General features: G+C 39.1%; 1 protein-coding gene across 3 annotated transcripts in view; it reads left to right on the forward strand.

Moving 5' to 3' along the window:
• TRIP11 (thyroid hormone receptor interactor 11) overlaps nucleotides 1–11,671 on the forward strand; it is a 71,697-nt gene extending 60,026 nt beyond the window's left edge. For 2 of the 3 annotated variants that reach the window (XM_021941480.2, XM_021941481.2), the window contains 5 exons: nucleotides 1,251–1,332; nucleotides 2,466–2,580; nucleotides 3,008–3,124; nucleotides 4,904–5,048; nucleotides 7,758–11,671. In XM_021941480.2, the coding sequence (XP_021797172.2) occupies nucleotides 1,251–1,332; nucleotides 2,466–2,580; nucleotides 3,008–3,124; nucleotides 4,904–5,048; nucleotides 7,758–7,978 (680 nt within the window). In that variant the 3' untranslated portion in view covers nucleotides 7,979–11,671. The remainder of the gene's footprint in view (nucleotides 1–1,250; nucleotides 1,333–2,465; nucleotides 2,581–3,007; nucleotides 3,125–4,903; nucleotides 5,049–7,757) is intronic. The other variant, XM_021941479.2, reaches the window with a different exon arrangement.
• The last annotated feature ends 10,289 nt before the right edge of the window (nucleotides 11,672–21,960 follow it).

The raw sequence follows: 21,960 nt of genomic DNA on the forward strand, positions 1-21,960 counted from the left end.
AGTAGCTGGGACTACAGGCGCCCGCCACCTCGCCCAGCTAGTTTTTTGTATTTTTAGTAGAGACGGGGTTTCACCGTGTTAGCCAGGATAGTCTCGATCTCCTGACCTCGTGATCCGCCCGTCTTGGCCTCCCAAAGTGCTGGGATTACAGGCTTGAGCCACTGCACCCGGCCTAAATGGAAAACTTTTATGCTTCAGAAGATATCAAGAAAGTGAGATGACAACTCACAGAATGGGGAAAAAAATGTTTGTAAGTCATATCCGGTAAAGGGACTTGTATCCAGCTACTACTAGGAAAATACAGCATAATTCAAAGAAAAAGGTTTGTGGCAGAGTCTAGCATTTGGATGTGAATGTTTCTAGATAGAGCTCTTCTCTTCATTTCTTTCAGAACAAAAACTGATAATCTAGCTTAAAATTAGTGAGCATCTCTTTCAGCTCAAACTATTCATTTCTGGCATAACAGCTGTAAACTCCGTGTTTGATGGAGAGTTCCTTAAGTCCAGAAATCCTTGCCCTGTGGCGTGGCTGAATTTAGGAACAGGGTATCTCCTGTTGTAATTCTAGACTTTGCCTTTAATACTGCTTAAATTCCAGCTATTCCAGCAAGATTTTATGGATTTTGCTTCCTTTTAAAAGAATAATTTAAAAATAAAATAGTCCGGGCATCTTTCTAAGCCAGTCGTAAGCTGTAGTATCTTGATTTGTATATTAGAGCCGATTATTATATTTTGCAATTTCCTTACCCCCAGAATGGTTTGTCCTATCTGCTGCATCTTGAGCCATGGTCTTAGTTGTGTTAGATACACTTCTTAGTCAGCTCACCAAAAACAGTCTGGCCAGGAATATAGAAAAAGGAAAATATTAAATTGTCCTTTCCACTTCCTCCCATTAAATAAGAGTGGCTCTGGAAATGTTTCATGCAAGGAGGCAGTGATGAAAATCTCTTCTTTGCTATTAAGTTTTTAAAGAGGATGAAAACCTTTCTTGGTTTTTCAGCGTTGTATTACAGAGTTGATTACTTTCTTGGGAGTAAACCATGTGAATTAATGCACTCTGGCTTCTAGAGGATTTCTATATGAGAGCCTGGTTCCCTGGACCAAAGAAGAAATGGAAGTTATTGAATATTCCCAATTAGAATAAGTGTATATATTCAGAGGTTATAATAAAGATCTCATAAATCTCATTATATGTCACCCAGACTATTTTAATCAGTTAATGGCTATCTTTTTTCACATATTTTACAACAGATGAGCTCCGACAAGAAATGCTGGATGATGTACAAAAGAAATTGATGAACTTAGCAAACAGCTCAGAAGGAAAAGTGGACAAGTATGCTTTTTCCTTTTAATGTTTGTATATTTTGTGGAAATTGCCTTTATGGTTAAAAAAAAAAACAACTTCTAAATATAGATGTTTATATGTGATTAAATTTTTCAAAAGCCTTTTTTCCCCTTACTCTGTAGTGAGGAAGGATGCAGCTTTAATGAGAAGTCAGCAGAATCACTTACCTTCTTTTATTTTTAATGTAGATTTTTTTCCAACACATTTTTTTTTCTTAAAACCATATGGAAGAGCTAAAATATCACCTCAGTAAGAAGTACTTAGAAAATAAAAAATTTACGTTTACCATTCTTTGTTGCTTCTTTTACTGTCCTTAAATGAATGTAATCTTGCTCAAATGTATTAGATCTGAAACCTCGGTATCTATGTAACAGTAGCTCCTTTAATATTTTTAAAATGTATATATTATTAGTAAATTTTTAATAAATTTGGATGGGGAAATATAAGCATAACATTAAACACAACAGTCATCACCATTTAAGTTTCTGCTTCAGGTGAACATTGGCCCAGTCAGGCGCTTGGAATTACTAAGGAGGCACCACCTCAGTCAGTTACTGGGTTGAAGAAAGTGGGTGGCTAGTAAGTGAGGTTTTAAAAGGTATACATCGGCGGGGCGCGGTGGCTCAAGCCTGTAATCCCAGCACTTTGGGAGGTGGAGACGGGCGGATCATGAAGTCAGGAGACCGAGACCATCCTGGCTAACATGGTGCACGGTGAAACCCCGTCTCTACTATAAAATACAAAAAAAAAAAAAAAACTAGCCGGGCGAGGTGGCGGGCGCCTGTAGTCCCAGCTACTCAGGAGGCTGAGGCTGGAGAATAGCGTAAACCCGGGAGGCGGAGCTTGCAGTGAGCTGAGATCTGGCCACTGCACCCCAGCTTGGGCGACAGAGCGAGAAAAAAAAATAATACATTTTGGGATGTTTTAAATATTCTTTTTTATTTTATTTTGTTTGAAATATTAGACTTGTCAAGATATTTTAAAGACACTTTAAAATATTTTGTTTAGACTTTTTAATAAGTAAATACTTAATTGTTTAATATAATTAAATATTTCTATGTTTAGTGTTTGCGTGCACTTAATGTTGAGTTCACTTGAGCTGTTTCTGCCTTTATTTTCAGAGTCCTAATGAGAAACCTCTTCATTGGTCATTTCCACACACCAAAAAATCAGCGTCATGAAGTGTTACGGTTGATGGGGAGCATCCTGGGCGTCAGAAGGGAGGAGATGGAGCAGGTGACTGGATGATGAAAGCCATCTGAACACATTCATAACCCAGATAGTGGCTTTGTAGACAATTACTTCCTTTTACTCTATGTAACTTTTACTGAGTGTAATTTTCCCAGTGTGGAAATGGAATTACTTCATACAACATTGAAGAGGTTGATTTGTTCAATATGTATGATAATAGTTTAAATGTTTTGTAACTTACAAACCACTTCTCATATCAGGTTGCTGAAATGTTGAAATATCCCCAAACTTTCATTTGCGATGGTGCTTGGGATGGCATTTTATTGTATTTGTAGCCTCTATCAGTAGGAAACGTTTACTAGGACTTGAACTTGAAGAGCATGCTTTAGAACTATCAGAAATTATGTAAAACTGGTCCTTGTTTTTTTTTCTTGTACTGATAATATTTGTCTGTTTTAAAATAATCTTTCAGTTGTTTCATGATGATCAGGGCGGTGTTACCAGGTGGATGACTGGGTGGCTTGGAGGAGGATCAAAAAGTGTTCCCAACACACCTTTGAGACCAAATCAGCAATCTGTGCTTAATAGTGTAAGAACCAATTTTATTCTTGCTTAAGGTGAATAGTGAAATGACTGTATATTACATTCACTTGCAAAGAATCAGATTTCTTTTTTAAATTATTTTATACAACCCTTTTATTTTGAAGTTGCAGAAACTGAGTTCCAGAAAGGTGATTAAGCTTAAGGATAACAAGCCAGTTTTCATAATTTTATTGCATATAGGTTTTATTTTAACTTTATATGGTGCTTTTATTTTTCAAAATATTAACTTTTCCTTTGTACTTGATCATGCTGCCATAGGCAGTCTTGCTACTAAATTATGATAGCAAGATAGAGGATTTATTTTATTTGTGTATATATGTTCCAAATCATTGAGCCAGTAAATACTTACTGAGTACCTGCTGTGAACTAGACTGTTCTAAGCATTGAGGATGCAGCTGCAAACTGGATAGACAAGGCGCCTGCCCTCATAAAACTTAGATTCTCAAAGGAGGAGGCCGTTAATAAACATGAAAACACAGTGCCTGGTATGTTGTAGGCTCTAGATGAATATTAATTGAATTGAGTAGCATTATGAGTTAGAATGTGGAGTTTCTTTCTCTTAGTTTTTTGTTACTGTTTTTGTTTTTGTTTTTCTGAGACAGAGTCTTGCTCTGTCGCCCAGGCTGGAGTGCAGTGGCACGATCTCAGCTCACTGCAGCCTCGGCCTCTTGGGTTCAAGCAATTCTCCTGCTTCAGTCTCCGGAGTAGCTGGGATTACAAGTGCCCACCAGCAAGCACGCCCAGCTAATTTTTGTATTTTTAATGGAGACTGGGTTTCATCATGTTGGCCAGGCTGGTCTTGAACTCCTGACCTAGTGATCCGCCCGCCTTGGCCTCCCAAAGTGCTGGCGTTACAGGTGTGAGCCACCACACCCGACCTCTCTTACTTTTTTAATAAAGAGGACATGAAGGATAGGTGACTTACCCAGAGCTGGTTAAAGATAAAACCCATTTTACTTGACTGGCATAAAATTTAATTTAAAGGAAAGGTCTACACTACATTATTTTAATCTGATAATGTTATTGGTGATCTTTTGCTGTTATATTCATTGGTTGGACCTAACTAGAAAATTATGTCTAATGTGTGTTTTCCTTTCATTTAATTTTTTATGTTTGTGTTAATAGTTATTAAAATGATCAGATTCATTAAGTGCTATTCATTGATGGCAAGAAAAATAAGTATTATCAGTTGGCTAATTCTGACCATGAGGTGCTAGAAGTGAGTGTTACCATCAAAGACTATTGATTAAATTGTTAAATTTTTGTAATGATGATCGTCTATCTAAAGTGCTAGTATTTTCGGCTGGGTGTGGTGGCTCACGCCTGTAATCCCAGCACTTTGGGAAGCCAAAGTGTGCGGATCACAAAGTCAGGAGTTTGAGACCAGCCTGATCAACATGATGAAACCCCATCTCTGCTAAAAATACAAAAATTAGCTGGGCGTGGTGGCATGTGCCTGTAATCCCAGCTACTCAGGAGGCTGAGGCAGGAGAATCACTTGAACCTGGGAAGCGGAGCTTGCAGTGAGCCGAGATAGCACCATTGCACTCCAGCCTGGGCGACAGAGCGAGACTCCGTCTCAAAAAAAATAAAAATAAAAAAAATGCTAGTATTTTCAATTGTTCACAAAGCTGATTTGTTAAAAAATTATTCAAATGGCATGATTAGTTTTTAATATTTAATTAGAAAAGCTGGTACATGTCCTTAGTTGTAGTGAATATAACGTAATTATCTAGCCTAATATAACCAAAATATTTTTTCTTAGTCTTTTTCAGAACTTTTTGTTAAATTTCTAGAAACAGAATCTCATCCATCCATTCCACCACCAAAGCTTTCTGTTCATGATATGAAACCTCTGGATTCACCAGGAAGAAGAAAACGAGATACAAATGCACCAGAAAGTTTTAAAGGTAAAACTAGAGATTTAATTTTTCTATAATTTAAAAATTGAATGTTTAATGTATGATTATGTTTCACAGTGATATTAACTAAATGTTTAGTGTTTTTGAAACTGTGTAATGAGGACTTCCAGAATTCCAGTAAGGCATCAGACTTTTGCTTCATATATTCTTGTAGCAATCTGATATTTAATTGACTTAGATTAATTTAAATGGTAAGAAATATCCTCCCTTTGTATATCTGAATAATAATTCTCTGTCTGCCTAACCAGCTTTGAATTATTCCTCTGGAAGTAATGGGGAACTGGTTACATCTTTCTTGGCCACCTGCTTTCCTTTCTCACTAATGGTGTTTCTTGCTAATCCAAGTTAGATGTGTGTATATAGTTTGAGAAGGGTTTTTCTCCTTTGAAAATTTAAGTGCTACACTCAGTAACCAAACATAGGCATGTTAATGTATATAAGCGCAGTTTAACAAACTGACTGAGACTCCAAGAATGTAGAAATCACTCTTTTATGTTGAAAGATCTTCCTAGAGCGGATGGTTGGTGGTGGTTAACATGTGTACATATTCTTCTGTCCCACTGAATTGTAAGGGTTTTATGTATGTTCATGTCATGTATACTGGCATGCAGGAAAATTTATCAAATTGAAATTGAATTATAATCTGTTGGACAATAAATTCTTTATTGAAAGAGCTATTTTCTGAAATCTTCATATTTTAATATAGACTAACATGTTTACTAATTGGACTGTAAAGGTATATGTTATATACTCATTTATATCACATATCAGTGCTTAAATTTGGATAAAATAATAATTTATATTCTGAAATTTTTAAAACTTCTGTCATTTAGATAAATATTTCTATTTTTCTGGACTTGTATAGGAAGGGAAAGTAGTAAAATTTATCAGCCCTTTAGATAGTAGTTTTGACTGCTAAGTTTAGTGAAAAGTCATAACTTTATATAAGAGATGTAGACTATACTGAAAACAGTTTTTCTTGTTACACTAGGTGGTAGCATCTTGAAATAGATTCCCAAATTCGTTATGGCAGGCTCTTTCCCTCCCTCTCTTCCCTTCCTCCTTTCCCCTTCTTTTCCCACCCTTCCTTCCCCTTTTCTTCCCTTCTTCTTTCTTATCCCTCTCTCTCCCTCCCTTCCCCTTCTTTTCTCTCCCTTTTCTTCCTCTTTCCTACCTTTCCCCTTTATTTTATTAAGTCCATGCCCAGCTTGATTTGCATTGATAGGATACAAAAGCTAGTGATGGTTTGGGTTGATATAGGCATTGCATGTACAAAGCAAGCTTAATCTTTAATCCTGAATTTCGAAGTGTATCAGAGCTCACTAGGTAACACCGGAAGCTTGCCCAGAGTTTGGAAAGTTGTCATTCACAGGAAAGTACAGCTTGGGAACCCTAGGAGTGCTCAATGATAAGCAGATTTGATGAATTTGTCTTAGTGCTTTCTTTGCTTTAGGAGGTCTTTTTATTTGAGTTTCCCATTGCTGAAGTGGGTACCTTCAAAGGATTGCTTGTCTCTTACCATTGAAGCTGTTAGTGGTGTTGGGTATTAAAGCAGAATCTGTCCACTAAAACATTAGGAATTTACCTATTCCAATAAAAAGGAATTGTATTAGCCCAACGTCACAGAAAAATAATCTAATCAAGATTGTTTTCAAACCTTTGACCGCCTAAAACATGATCAGGTAAGGTATGTATATATTGTTTTTTCTTCTGAACTGTTATTGTAATATGGGTTTGTTTTTCTTTATTATAATTATTTGGGGAAAATATAACTCCTCAAATCCTTCATTATTCAGGTGGGTAAGTAAAGAGTTTGCCTTGCAACATAGATGACACCATTTAAAAAGCTGTTATTATGGTAAATGAAGTTCATCAGTTACATAACTGGTATTTAAGTATAAAACAAGAGTTTTAATGTGTTTAATAAAGTATTAGATAAGCATACAAATACTATTCTCTTGCCTTTTCTTTCCCTATTCATTCCTCTTATTCCTTATCTTCTTTCATCCTCCTGTCATGTATAGCATTGGTTTTTTATCAGAAAATGTTTTGAAATACCAAGAGTGAACATTAGTCAGATTTTAGCCATACAGATTAGTATTTGTGTTTAGGAATTGAGGCCTATTTGTGCTTTCATTTTTTTTTTTTTAATTTTAATTTTTTGTTTTTGAGATGGAGCTTTGCTCTTGTTGCCCAGGCTGGAGTGCAATGGTGCAATCTCCAGTCACTGCAACCTCTGCCTCCTAGGTTCAAGCGATTCTCCAGCCTCAGCCTCCCAAGTAGCTGGGATTACAGGCACCCGCCACCACACCCAGCTAATTTTTTATTTTGTATTTTTAGTAGAGATGGTGTTTCACTATGTTGGCCAGGCTGGTCTCAAACTCCTGACCTCAGGTGATCTGCCCACCTCAGCCTCCCAAAGTGCTGGGATTACAGGCGTGAGCCACCGCGCCTGGCTATGTTTTCATTTTGAATTAAGAACAGTCCAAAAAGATGTGCTGAATATCAGTGTTATTACTGTCAAGGAAGCATTTTTAAGTTGATAAGTGATACATTGATTATTTTTATTTATCTGTTAATCAATTTAACAATATTACATAGATAACTTTCTTCATGCTATTACTTATATTCAGAGAGTTATTTCATTTTGACTTATTTGTGCAAGATAGGAGACTAAATCCATATTTTATTCTTTAGATACAGCGGAATCCAGGTCTGGTAGAAGAACAGATGTAAATCCGTTTTTGGCTCCTCGCTCGGCAGCTGTGCCTCTTATTAACCCAGCTGGACTTGGACCTGGTGGGCCCGGGCATCTTCTTCTCAAACCCATCTCAGATGTTTTGCCCACATTTACACCTTTGCCAGCGTTGCCTGACAGCAGCGCTGGGGTTGTGCTGAAAGACCTTTTAAAGCAATAGACGATTCTCAGCCAGAGACAATCTAGCACTTTAAAGAAACCATGAACACTATATGTATGTACTTTATCACAAAGTGGCCTTTGGGAAAAAGTCATGTATTTGTTCGCAGTTATGCGTTCTCTGAATTTAATAAAAATATTCCTAATGCTTTTAGAAACTGCAGGTGTCAGGAGCAAGTGTTTGCTATATAATCTGCTTTATTCCTTCTGATTTGACCTAATTTAAGCTAGGAACATTTAATTTATCTTTTACCTTAATTTACAAAAATACAGACAGACAAAAGTACTAGTTACCTGTATGGCAGCTTTTTATTTCCTTCTATGATTTCCAAGTTCATTTAAGCTAGAGATTGTGGTTTATCAAGAGAGTTGTTTTTTTTTGTTTTTTTTTTTTAATAAAGGATAAAAAAATACTAGTATTGGCTTCTCTGCATAGTGCGGAAAGTTGATTTGAAGCATATATTGATCATCTTTAGAGGACTTTGTGGAGACAGGCCAACAAGATTGTTGCTGGAAGGTGATAGGTACCCTGAGGTGAAGTATGTATTTGGTCCTGTGCAATATTATCATGTGTGTAGATTCTTTTTTTGTTTGTTTTAAGTAGAGATGGGGTCTCACTATGTCGCCAGGCTGCCCTCAAACTCCTGGGCTCGAGTGATCCTCCCACCTCGGCCTCTCAAAGTGCTGGGATTACAGGCATGAGCCACCGCACCTGGCCCTGTGTGTGGATTCATGTGACTACCACCACAGGCAAGACACAGAAGACTTCCATTACAAGCATCCCCCATGTTGCCCTCTCATAATCATTGCCACCTCTCTCCCTGGCCCTTCCTCCTTAATCCCTGACAACCACCAACTGTTCTCCATCTCAGTCATTTTGTTATTTTGAGAATGTTATATAAATTGAATCAATATATAACCTCTTGAGACTGGCTTTTTTTCACTCAGCATAATCACCTTGAGATCCATCCAAGGTTTTGGATGTACCACTAGTTTGTTCCTTTTTATTGAGCATATAGTGCAGGTATATCACTTAGTTTTAGCAGCTAAGCTATCTATTTAAAGATACCATCTTAAAACTAAATGTTTCTTTACACAAATTCATACAACTTTCATATAAGCGTTAAACCATACAGCTGCATCTACATAAGTATAATTAGCAATATCACTGAGCGTGCCACTTCTGCCTCCATCCACAGTGTTGACATATGAGGTACAGCAATCCGAGAGTCAACTGTTCTCATCACGGTGGCCACTGAGGGCAGTGAAATCACTTTGATAGCACCAGTACCCAGATGTTTGAAACTTAAAGTATTTCTTTAATTTTTCATAAACCCATTATTTTAAAAAAAATCCCAACTTGAAACTTAACTGTATCTGGATGTTCATATTTTTATTAGTTGTTGAAGTTGTACATTTAAAAAGACATTTCTTGCAAATTTTGTAAATTTCTATATGCTTTTAAAATAGAAACATTTGTATAACAAGGAAGGATGAAAATAAAACAAATTCAAATATGTGAATAGTCCTGGCTGAGGTCAGAACTGGATTTGGTTATTTGCAGGTTTTACTGTGATTAACTGTACTTTCTAATGTATTTGGAAGACAAGAAGTCTTAATTCCATGTTGATGGGTGAAACTTGTTTTTCTGAAAAATGAAGTAACTGAGAATGCTGCTTCAGAATGTCTTGTATCTCCTTAGATCACTAATTTATATTGCCATTCTTTATTTACTATACTTTAAAGGAAGTTGTCATACAAGTTCTATATTAGAACTGTCAAACTGCGTCTTCTTGGTTTTTGCCTATTATTATTTCTCTGTGAGTTATTACTCCTTGGTTTTTATATGCTCCTAACAAAGATACTTTCACTGACTATCCTACATTGTTTGCTGCTTGCCATTGAAATTTCATTTCAGTGTGGAGAAATGAAATACTCCTTTCTAAGTTAAAAAAAAAGACACATGGTCTTTATTTTTAAGAAATAGAATATGTAAAAAAAGTTCTCTTTTAATTTGAAAAAGAGATGCATGGTTGGTATTTAAGTACTATGTCATCATATTTGAAATGCCTTTTGTGATATTTTTGAGTATTTCCTTCTCTGACCAAAACAAGTTGTCCCCCTCTCATCCCAGAGTTTAACGTAAGTTTAAAAGCTGTTGTGGGTGGATTGCATAGCTAAACATCACAGAGCATGATATTAAATGGCTGCTATTTAAATAAGTATGTGACCTTGTCCTAAAGCTATAATACTGGCCGGGCATGGTGGCTCACGCCTGTAATCCCAGAACTTTGGGAGGCTGAGGCGAGTGGATCACCTGAGGTCAGGAGTTCAAGACCAGCCTGGCCAACTTGTTGAAACCCCATCTCTACTAAAAATACAAAAATTAGCTGGGCATGGTGGCAGACGCCTGTAATCGCAGCTACTCCGGAGGCTGAGGCAGGAGAATCGCTTGACCCTGGGAAGTGGAGGTTGCAGTGAGCAACCACTCCACTGTACTCCAGCCTGAGCGACAGAGCGAGACTCCGTCTCGAAAAAAAAAAAGCTGTAGTACCTAATGTTTTCATTGTGCCATTGAAACTATAGCTGACTGGTATGTATACTAAGTGTTCGTTGATCTAAACCAGATATAAGTCATCGAGTTTTCTGAAACTTAGTTGTGTCAGAGATGAACCACCTGCTCACTGAACCGTCTTAGTAACCAGACAGTGATGAAGCATATAATTCTAATGTTGGCACAGGACATTGCTAACAGTGCGTTTAACTGCAATATTTTAACTACAGTAATTTTTCTGTTTATTTCTCTATTCACTCAGTAGAATTTGTGGTTGAATTCCACCTTCGCTGCCATAGTTTTTTTTTTTACCACATTCCTAATGGTTTTCAACCTCTATACTGTAGTAGAAAATTCATCCAACTACTGAATTTAGTTTTAGCATAATACTGGATCAAATTGTTTGAATTTTCATTCCTGTCATTTTTGCTTTTTAAAAAATGAAACAAAACTAAACAACAAAACCGTAGGAAAAAAGGAATGGCTTCTTTCCAACTAGCCAATTAAAACGTCCAATATCTCCCCAAATAAAGCCTTAGGTTTCTTTTAACGTCTTAATGGTTAATTGAAAAGGGTACAGAAACTATCAAAATACTTATCCAATCAATGGGGGGAAGAGCTGTGTCTTCAGGGACAGGAGAGTGATGAGAATTTTTTAGGATACGCTATTATGCGTCACACTTAAAAGCATTTGAACCTGATTTTTAAAGAATGAAGTTTTCCACATATCGAAGTATTTAAAACATCTTCCATCCACAAAAATTTATCTTTAAGTTTTGTAAATATCAAGTAAGTATAGATGATATTTATTTTATATATTCCTATGGAAAAAAATGCTGCTTTAATGTTCTGACATTTGTGATTATTTGCCAGTCTTTACTTTTTAATTTATTAAAAAGTTAAATACTTATTAAGGTTTCTCTATGTAAAACAATTTAAATTGTCTTTTGATTTTTAGGGAAATATCTAAATGTGGGAAATTTCCAACACAACCTTAATATTAGGTTGTGTTATTTATAGAGCTAAAGTTAATGCATTTTTGAATTTCTCAGGAGCACTGCAAGGCAAAAAAAATACTCCAAATAAAAATGATATATGTAAGTTGGCAATGTCTTCATTCACAATAAAAAAATTTTTAGCAAACAGCTGCTGACTTTTTCTTTAGAAATGACTTACACATGTTGTTTGTAGCAGTAGTTGATGAACTACTGAAGCTAATGTCTTTATTCACCGGATGTCTGCTATTAGGATACTGTTTGAGCCTTGGAAATTTTTAGCATGAACAATTTATAAGATGCTTGAGATTATGTATGAAAACAGGATTTTCAAATTCTGTTTTCATACATAATCTCAGAAATTCTGTTTTCCTACATAATCTCAAGCATAACCTCGTCTCAACAAAAATACAAAAATTAGCCAGGCATGGTGGCACATGCCTGTAATCCCAGCTACTCAGGAGGCTGAGGTAGAAGAATTGCTTGAACCTGGGAAGTGGGGGTTGCATTGAGCCGAAGTCACGCCATTGCACTCCAGCCTGGGTGATAGAGCGAGACTCTGTCTCAAAAAAAAAGATTAAAAGAGGATCTGAGAGGTTTTAACCAGCCTTTTTTTTTCCTTCAGAGGGTATTGTACATCATTGGCCTCTGGTCCTTTTGCAAGATAATCAGTATGTCTTCATTTTTTCTTAGCTGTGGATCTTGAGTGCTGCTAAGTGGTTCATATGATGGCAATACTGGAAGGATCGTGGCTTTTAAAGTTGACAGCATGATTGGAGTACTGATTTTGACCCTTTCTGTGTGACCTGTCAGAATTACCTTGACTGTGGGTCTTATTTTTCTCATCTCTGAAATGAGCCGACACCTACCTAGTAAACCCCATGGGGTTAGGATCAAATGACACATTCATTCACAATGTTTATTAAACGAATAAATGTGCCACTTGTGGAAATGCCTTCTAAAGTCCAAAATTCTATACAGATGTTCAAAGTTTGTCACTGTCGAAGGGTAGATAAGAATGTCAGGGAGTTACTGAAGCCAGAAGTTCTTTCCGAAAGGTGAGGAGAGGTCAATGCATGAAGTGCCTGCTGCTGTGAGGGCTGGAGAGGTGTTTTAAGAAGCCTGTGCGGACTCGAGGACCAGAGGGTGGTTGTTGCCTTTGACTAGAGCCGTGTAGATGGAATGGTAGGAACAAAGCCTCATTGTTGAGTGGGCGGGGAGCAAGTGGAGATAGTGTTTGTAAGCAACTCTGCTGAGAAACCAGATTGCAGAAGGGGAAGAGGGCATGAGTAGGAGAGGAAAGTGGGGGCGGTAGGAGAGTTGTTAGAAGCTGAGAGACTCGAGCTTATGGTAAATGCTTATGGTGAGGACACGAGTAGATGGAGAGGCTGAAGAGAGTATAGAGCGAAGAGTTCCTGAGAAAGGGAAACAGGACCGGAGAACAGTTTTGAAGGGATTGGCCTTAGATGGGAAGGACCCCTTTATCGGGGCTGGCACTATGGAAGAGACGGGAGATGTAGATGCGGGTGGATTTGGGTGGGGGAAGTTGCGGGAATTTTTCTCTGCAGTTGAAAGGAAGCTTATCTGCTAAAAACAAGGGGAGTAGGGCTTGGGGCTTGAGAAATTCACAGGTGGGAAAGACAGACACATGTCCAGATTACTAAAGAAGTACGAGAAACGCTCGGGGGGGCTCATGCCAAGCACTAGGGGCCCTGAGTTGGGCCTGGAAGACTGACGGGAGGAGGGGGAGTGGTTATTCAGCACGTCTTGAAAGAAACATTTGAGCACTTAGGAAGGAAGCAAGCTAGGAAATGAAATGTCAGATAAAAGCCTAATGGTTCTTGCCCTAACCAATTGAATACAAAATGTCACTAATCAAAAACTTGTTTTCCTGCCTTTGGGACTTAGGTCATGTGAATAATGATATAGCTGAGGGTTTTATAGCATGTTATTGTCATAATTTAGTACATCCAGTAAATTAATAATCCACTATAATTATAACAATGTTTGTCTTGAAGATAAAAAAAAATTCAAAAATGTTACTGAGAGAAAAATGTTTAAAAAATGGATCACTCAGGGCAAATATTTGAACCTTTAGCTGGTTTTTGTCTTAGCTCCTAAAATGGAATCTTCCTGTATATCAGTCTTTTTAGCCTTTCTGGGGTTAAGAGAGTAATAATTTGCACTGTAGTGATATTTTAACTGTGATAATTTTCAGCTGTGACTTTTTACAAGAGTAATCGTTTCAGCTCTAACATTCTTTGACTTCACTGAATTATTTTTTACCTTAAAAATTAAATCTCAATGATTTGAAAACATTTGACTGCTAACTTAAGAGTTTGGTAAAGTTGTTTTGTAAGTGTCCGTGGACTCTTAAAAATGTAAGATACATCATTTCTTCCTGTAAAATGTAAGGCACTTAGATGTTGAAGGATGTTGTTAGTTTTCCTCTCACAATGAGTCAGTCTCAAGCCCTTGGTAATCCATGTGTAAACGGGAACGTACTGTACACGAAATTCATACATTTCCCAAAGGACAAGGTCCTCCAGATGGTGAAGGCAGACATGATTTTTCTAAGAATTAGAAAATATATATTTGCTTCTGGTTTCCTCTTCGTCTGTTTAGATGTATTTAAAGATGTGAGTCAACACATAAATCCCTTTACTAAAGGATCACTTTACTAAGGGTATATTCAGACACACTCTGAGTAAAAAGATGATGGTGGTGATGAATTTACAAGATCTAATGAGATAAGTTTTATTTTTGAAAATTTATATGGACTGCTTAGTTTTTGAAATTTTTTGGAATCATTTTAAAGTCTTCTCCCTAAAGCGTTTCCATGCCACATGCACACGTACTCCGAGGGCAGTCTCACCTGCCTGCATTCAACCTGTACTGCTCTCGTCAGCAGTGCACTTGGCAACTGTAGCTTCTATGTTGAAAACATGATGATCGTAAAAATCAATCCTTCATAAAATTGCTACTTGAGGAATTAAGACTTTTCTTCTGAGTCTTTCCACTCCCCCCGCTTTAGATACTTGCTGAAAAGAAATTTTACCTCGATGTCTTTTTTTTTTTTTTTTTGAGATGGAGTCTCACTCTGCTGCCCAGGCTGGAGTGTAGTGGCGCAATCTTGGCTCACTGCAACCTCCGCCTCCCGGGTTCAAATGATTCTCCTGCCTCAGCCTCTCGAGTAGCTGGGATTACAGGTGTGTGCCACCATACCTGGCTAATTTTTGTATTTTTAGTAGAGACGGGGTTCACTATGTTGGCCAGGCTGGTTTCGAACTCTTGACAGGTGATCTGCCCGCCTCGGCCTCCCAAAGTGCTGGGATTACAGGCGTGCGCCACTGTGCCCGGCCCTGATGTCATTCTTTAATTTGTGTGTATGCATGTGTATGTGTCAAATGTTTAAAACATTTACGAGGAGACAATTGGATATTAGGAGGGACATCAGACTATGGTGGTGTGAAGAAGTCAGCCAATTCTCCTTGCAAGAAACAAGTATAAAACTAAAATTGTCAAAACCAACCATTTGGGAGCTCTGGAAATTGAGTTATTTTTGAAAAGCTTCTAGAGCTTTGGGTGGGAACCTGGAGTCTGTGGCCTTCCTACCTGGGGCTTCCGTCACCCCTCAAACCTCCTGGCTTTTCTAGCCCTGAGCTGATATGAAAACCGGCAGCTTTGTTGCCCAAGGTGGTGAACAATGGTGGAGGTTGGGTAGTGCAGGACCCATGATGTCAATTAAAAGTGGTGAACTTGGAAGGAAACAAATGGAGAAAACTCTGTTTTGCTAGCTTGAGATTGCACTTCCAGATAGGGCAAGTGGTCAGCAGAAATTTAAAGCGGACATCCTGAAACAGAGAGGCATAGAAGGGCCACCATTGAGACTTGAGAGCACCCCATGGGACGGAAAAGCCTAGACCAGCATGAGACTGGCCTTTGAGTGAGCTGCTGAACCTACACTCAGATCCATCCCCGGTGCACGGAAGCCCTCCGAGGCTCCAGGTATTTAACCAGCACAGCTATGCAGGAGCGACCCCTGGGAAGCCAGACCAAAAGATAAAAAGACTGTAAAACCAAGCAGAGACATCAGCAGCCACATTCTCTTGTGTGGGAGGCAGATTCTGCAGTTACCTTCAATCAAGCTTTAAAAAAAATCAAACTATGTCAGAATCAATACTTGCTAAATCGTCTAGTTTTTAACCAGAAATTATGAGTAAGACAAAGAAGAAAGTGAGGCCCATACTCAGGAAAAAAAGCAGTCCAAAGAAACTGTGTGGGCCTGGAAGTTGGATTTAACCCACAAAAACTTGAAAGCAGCAATTGTAAATACGAAGTATTAAAGGAAAGTATGTCTAAAGAACACCGAGTAAGATATTAACACTTGCGTACTCATTCCCTAGCTTTATCAAATCAGGTGCCGTATTTTCAATCAAACAGGATGCCACATTTTCTAAAGAATTTAAAAAATACTTTTGCTGAAAACTTTGAACATAGAGATGAAAGGAGAGTCAGTAACATAGTGATTCCGTGTACTCATCCCCGGCCTTAACAATTATCCATTCAAGCTTATCAACTCTTTTCTTTTTCTTTTTTTTTGAGACGGAGTTTTGCTCTTGTTGCCCAGGCTAGAGTGCAACGGCACGATCTCGGCTCACTGCAACCTCAGCCTCCCGGGTTCAAGTGATTCTCCTGCCTCAGCCTCCCGAGTAGCTGGGATTACAGGCATGCACCACCACGCCCGGCTAATTTTGTATTTTTGGTAGAGATAGGGTCTCTCCATGTTGATCGGGCTGGTTGCCAACTCCCAACCTCAGGTGATCCGCCCGCCTCAGTTTCCCAAAGTGCTGGAATCACAGGCGTGAGCCACCGCGCCCGACCCCAAGCTTACCAACTCTTGTTTCATCTTGGGCCCCCACCTACTTCCTTTTTTAAAATTTTGAAAGGATTTTTACATAACATCTTAAAACTACCATAAGAAGCAAATAGGAGTAACAAATCTTGTTATTCTTTTTAGGACAATGTAGATGATCAAATGATGTCTGTCTCTCCTGTTCCTGAACTCTTAGGAATGTTTTGGGGTTTGTTTTGGTTTTGTTTTGTTTTTCAGGAGTGTAGCAATTTTATTCAACTATTCCTTTCCAGGTGGACCTTCAGTTTGGTTTAAGTTTTTGACAATACAAATAAAGCCAAAGTAAACATTTTGTATATATTTTTAAAAAGCAAAAACATACCTGTGAGGCTGGTATTATGATCCCATTTCACAAAGGAGGAAAGAAGTTACCCCATAGCCAAACTGTCAGAGCTACTCTTGTTTCCACAGCAGACTGTAAAACATGCCCCCCTAGGTTATAAAGCAGCAATCTATCAGTCTATCTAGGTGTTTGGTGACATTTGTCAAAAACAAAAATTTTGTTTTGATCATTAGTGATATGAGTTGTTGCTCCTGAGAAAAATTAGCCAAAGGGTCAATTACTTCTTGAACATTCCCTTAAAAGTGATCATGGGACCATGCTGTTGGGAGGAGGCTACATGTTCAGCTCGTGTGTCACACATATACACACACATCATTTAAGCTTTAGATGGGCAATTTAGATCACAATTATTTATTACAAAATTAATTCGAAATTCGATCTAGGAAAACAGAATTCCTCTATTGTCTAATTCTTGAGATATGCTGGATAAAGACTCTCTACACCAGGGGTGTCCAATCTTTAGGCTTCCCTGGGCCACAGTGGAAGAATTGTCATCGGTCACACATAAGATACACTATTGATAGCTGATGAGCTAAAAAAAAAAAAAAAATCACACAAAAAATCATATTTTAAGAAAGTTTATGAATTTGTGTTGGGCCACACTCAGAGCCATCCTGGGCCACATGCCAGGGACCGGACACGCTTCCTCTACACTGTTCATGTGATTTATATTTAATAAAATACCCAAATATTACAATATAGTGATAATGCTTGCTGAAGTAATTTCATTAGGATATAACACCTACCAGGAAAAACTTAGTCTTTATTCAGCAGATATTACTGAGTACATGTCAGGCTGTGCACATAGTTATAATGGTGAAAAGGACTGTTAGTGCTTTTGAGGAATTCACTGTTTACTGAAAGAGACAGAGCATTATAAAATGTGTTATAAAATGGAGGCAGAGTCAAGAGATCGTGGGAAAAAAATTGGGAGATCCAACTTTGGAGGTCTCTAATAATCTCACAGGAGCGGTGCCATTTGATCTGTCTTCTTACAAGTTGGAAAATACTAGCCAAAAGATTAGAATCTAGAGGGATCCACGCTAGCATCATCTATACAGCATGGCTTAAAAACTGTTTATGTCTAAGAAATCAAAAACCAGAAAAAGGCCGGGCGAGGTGGCTCACGCCTATAATCTCAGCACTTTGGGAGGCTGAGGTAGGTGGATCACTGGAGGTCGGGAGCTCAAGACTAGCCTGGCTAACCTCGTGAAACCCCGTCTCTACTAAAAATACAAAAATCAGCTGGGTGTGGTGGCGGGTGCCTGTAGTCCCAGCTACTCCGGAGGCTGAGGCAGGAGAATCGCCTGAACCCGGGAGACGGAGCTTGCAGTGAGCCGAGATTGCGCCACTGCACTCCAGCCTGGGTGACAGAGCGAGACTCCGTCTCAAACAAACAAACAAAAATAGCCAACAAAACTGAGAAACCTAGATTCACAGCTTATTGGGGGAAAAAAAAAAAAAAAGCACGGTCCGATAGTCTAAATACATGTAAGTCAAATGGAAAAAGAAGACAGGCATGGTGGTGTGCACCTGTAGTTCCAGCTACTTAGGAGGCTGAGGCAGGATAACTTGAGACCAGAAGTTCAAGGCTACAGTAGTGTGCTATCATGGCACCTCTGAATAGCCACTGCACTCCAGCCTGGGCAACATGGGGCAACACCCCATCCATTTAAAAAAAGAAAGAAAGAAAGAAAAAATTCTCCATTTATTTTCAATTCATTCAGATTTTCTCAAAACTCAGAACTATAAATGAAACCCAACTATATGTAAATTAATCCACCTGAACTATGTTGAGTATTTTCATTCATTTTTCAAAATGGAATAATGTTTGAGATAAGTTTAAATGACACTGATTATCTACCAAACCTACAGTGGCTCAAAGACTAAATCATGAGAAATTTTCATGTGTGTACAAAAACTTTTCTTTCTAGTCATACTCTTTGCGTAAGTAGATTTTTAAAAATTACTAGATATTTTAATACCTTTATTGGAGATGTAAATGATATGTAGGACTTCATGGGCCAAAAAAAGAAAAATGCCTTTATAATTTATTTATTTATTTTTGAGATGGGGGGTTTCACTCTGTTGCCCAGGCTGGAGTGCAGTGGTGTCATCTCGGCTCACTGCAGCCTCTGCCTCCTGGGCTCAAGCAATTCTCCCACCTCATTCTCCCAAGTAGCTGGGACCACAGGCACACGCCACACACCTGGATAATTTTTGTATTTTTGGTAGAGACAGGGTTTCTCCATGTTGTCCAGGTTGGTCTCGAACTCCTGAGCTCAAGTGATCCGCCCATCTTGGCCTTGCAAAGTGCTTGGATTACAGGCGTGAGCCACTGTGTGCCAACCTATAATTTAAATTAAGACCAACTGTTTAAAATTACTTATATATATATATTTTTTCTCCTAGGGACAGGGTCTGTATCACCCAGGCTGGAGTGCAATGGTGCAATCATAGCTTACCATAGCCTCAAAGTCCTAGGCCCATGCAGTCCTTCTGACTAGGCCTCTCAAAGTGCTAGCACTACAGGTGTAAGCCACCGTATCTGGCCTGGTACAGGAATGTTATTGAAATCTGACATCCCATCGGTATACACTGAGAAGTTTACATGGCTTTGGGCCAGTTAGGGTGTGGGGGGTCTCCTGACGGATCCTGGACCCTGTGCTACCCTCTGTGGTTGTGACCTGGGCTGGGGCCTCTGTACTTTGCATTCTCTTTGCCCTGAAGTGAACTGCTATTTGATCAGTGTCCACCACTGCCCCAGAGGGGTGCAGGAACTTGTGCACCTGTCATGTGCAAAGCACAGGGCAGTAGGACAATGGCGTCACCCAGCCATCTCCCGAGGCTCGTCTCACCACTAATCCCATTCTTTTGGTTCTAAGTTGGATGCTGCAGGGAAGTGAAGCCCACGTGTTCTCCACTTCTCCTTCAACTTATCTGAGGCTCTTACATGATCCCACAGTCTCAACCCTCACCTCCTGGGTGAGCCCAGGTAGTTTCTGACCCTGCTTTCATCCTCTGATCCTCTCTACTTCGTGACTTCTCCCCCACATTTATTTTCCTGGGCACAGAAAAGCTGTTCTGATATCATAAAATTTCTCTACGCTATGACCTTAGAAAACGTTTCTTCCAGCAAAGTCTGTGTTTTAAGACGATTGTCTCATCATAGACTCAAAAAAGTCTAATTTGAAATTAAATTATCATACTTTTGCTGTCATAATTTCTCATCCTAAACCAACTTCCAATGCAGCTTTAGATTTGAGATTTTAGAACAGAATGTTCCTTAGAGGAGTCCCAGGAGTAATTAGAGATCCTATCCGTAGATTAAGGTGGATAATGGTAAAAACTCACTGTGCCTGTAAGTATTACTGATGGTTTTCACAGGTATCCTGAAGGAAAGGAGAACGGGTCAAGGAAGAGGGGGAAAAAAGAAAGTCAGACTTTTTTTTTTAATTGTTAGTTTTTATTTCATAATCATAAACTTAACTCTGCAATCCAGCTAGGCATGGGAGAGAACAAGGAAAACATGGACCCCAAAGGGAACTGCAGTGAGAGCACAAAGATTCTAGGATACTGCGAGCAAATGGGGTGCAGGGTGCTCTCCTGAGCTACAGAAGGAATGGTCTGGTGGTTAAGATAAAACACAAGTCAAACTTATTCGAGTTGTCCACAGTCAGCAATGGTGATCTTCTTGCTGGTCTTGCCATTCCTGGACCCAAAGCGCTCCATGGCCTCCACAATATTCATGCCTTCTTTCACTTTGCCAAAGACCACATGCTTGCCATCCAACCACTCAGTCTTGGCAGTGCAGATTTGTGTTGGGTCCAGCATTTGCCATAGACAAGATGCCAGGACCTGTATGCTTTAGGATTAAGTTCTCATCTTCAAATTTCTCCCCATAGATGGACTTGCCACCAGTGCCATTATGGCGTGTGAAGTCACCACCTTGACACATAAACCCTGGAAAAATTCTGTGAAAGCAGGAACCCTTATAACCACATCCTTTCTCTCCAGTGCTCAGAGCACGAAAATTTTCTGCTGTCTTTGGAACCTTGTCTGCACACAGCTCGAAGGAGACATGGCCTAAGGGCTCGCCGTCGACGGCAATGTCGAAGAACACGGTGGGGTTGACCATGGCTAGTAGTACAGGATTTTCCTTGGCGGCAGCATCTGCAAAAAGCTGAAAGTCAGACTTTTATCACACATGATAAAGTGGAAAAAATCTATTGAAACTCATTTTTAAATTGTTACATAATTCTTCCCAAACAGAAAAGTCTAAGGAAGAGTTAATACACGTCCATGAATCCATATTCCAGCTTTGATAGTTAACACGATTTTGCTGATCTCATTTCATTTATCCTCCATTAATTTAGTAGGCCTTTCTAAGTGATAAAGACACGTTAGAAATGATCAGATCTTACAAAATAACAACAATCCTTCATTCTCTAACACCTAGTCTATATTCAGATTCTCTCATTGTATCAAAGGTGTGTCTTTACGCACACTTGGTTAATACAAATCAGGACCCAAACACAATGCAAATGTTGCATTTGCTTATTCTGTTTCTGCACCAGTCATTTGCCTCTGCTCTTGGATCTATTCACTGTCCTGTCTCCTCCTTGCTCTGCTGGTATCCTGCACATTTTTCTTCTCAAGCTTCTTTGGCAATGGCTTCCCACTGAGTTCAGCCAACTCAATGGGAAGTACACATAGGAGACTCAAAGGATGAGAGGAGGGAAAAGCCAGAGCATTTCTCCCAGCCTCTGCCTCTGACAGTGGCCGCTTCTCCAGCCCTCTAGCAGCCTCCACCTGATGCAATTCTTGTAGGTGGCCCCCACTCCTGGGTTCTGGTCACATCATCTCCTCTTCCTTAGTCCTTCTAGCTCTAGGGGAGGTAGTGGCTTCCTGAGGGAGCATAGCTCTGGGTTGCCTCAACATTCCATTTGGCATTTCAGCTCTTTCGACTCTTTTGAAACTAGTTCCCTGTGTTCAATTCCTCTGCCGAACTACCTGGTACAGGCTATTTTTTTTTCCTGGACAGGTCCTGACTGACACAGGCTTTTCCCCTCCTTTCTATGTCTTTACACTCTCCCTCCCTTTTTGAATTCTTTTTTGCTATTGTTTCTTCCTCAGGGGTCTTTTAATTTTTTCCTCTATTCTCTATACTTCCTGC

The sequence above is a fragment of the Papio anubis genome, chromosome 7 (genome assembly GCF_008728515.1).
Source record: "Papio anubis isolate 15944 chromosome 7, Panubis1.0, whole genome shotgun sequence".
NCBI lineage: Eukaryota > Metazoa > Chordata > Mammalia > Primates > Cercopithecidae > Papio > Papio anubis.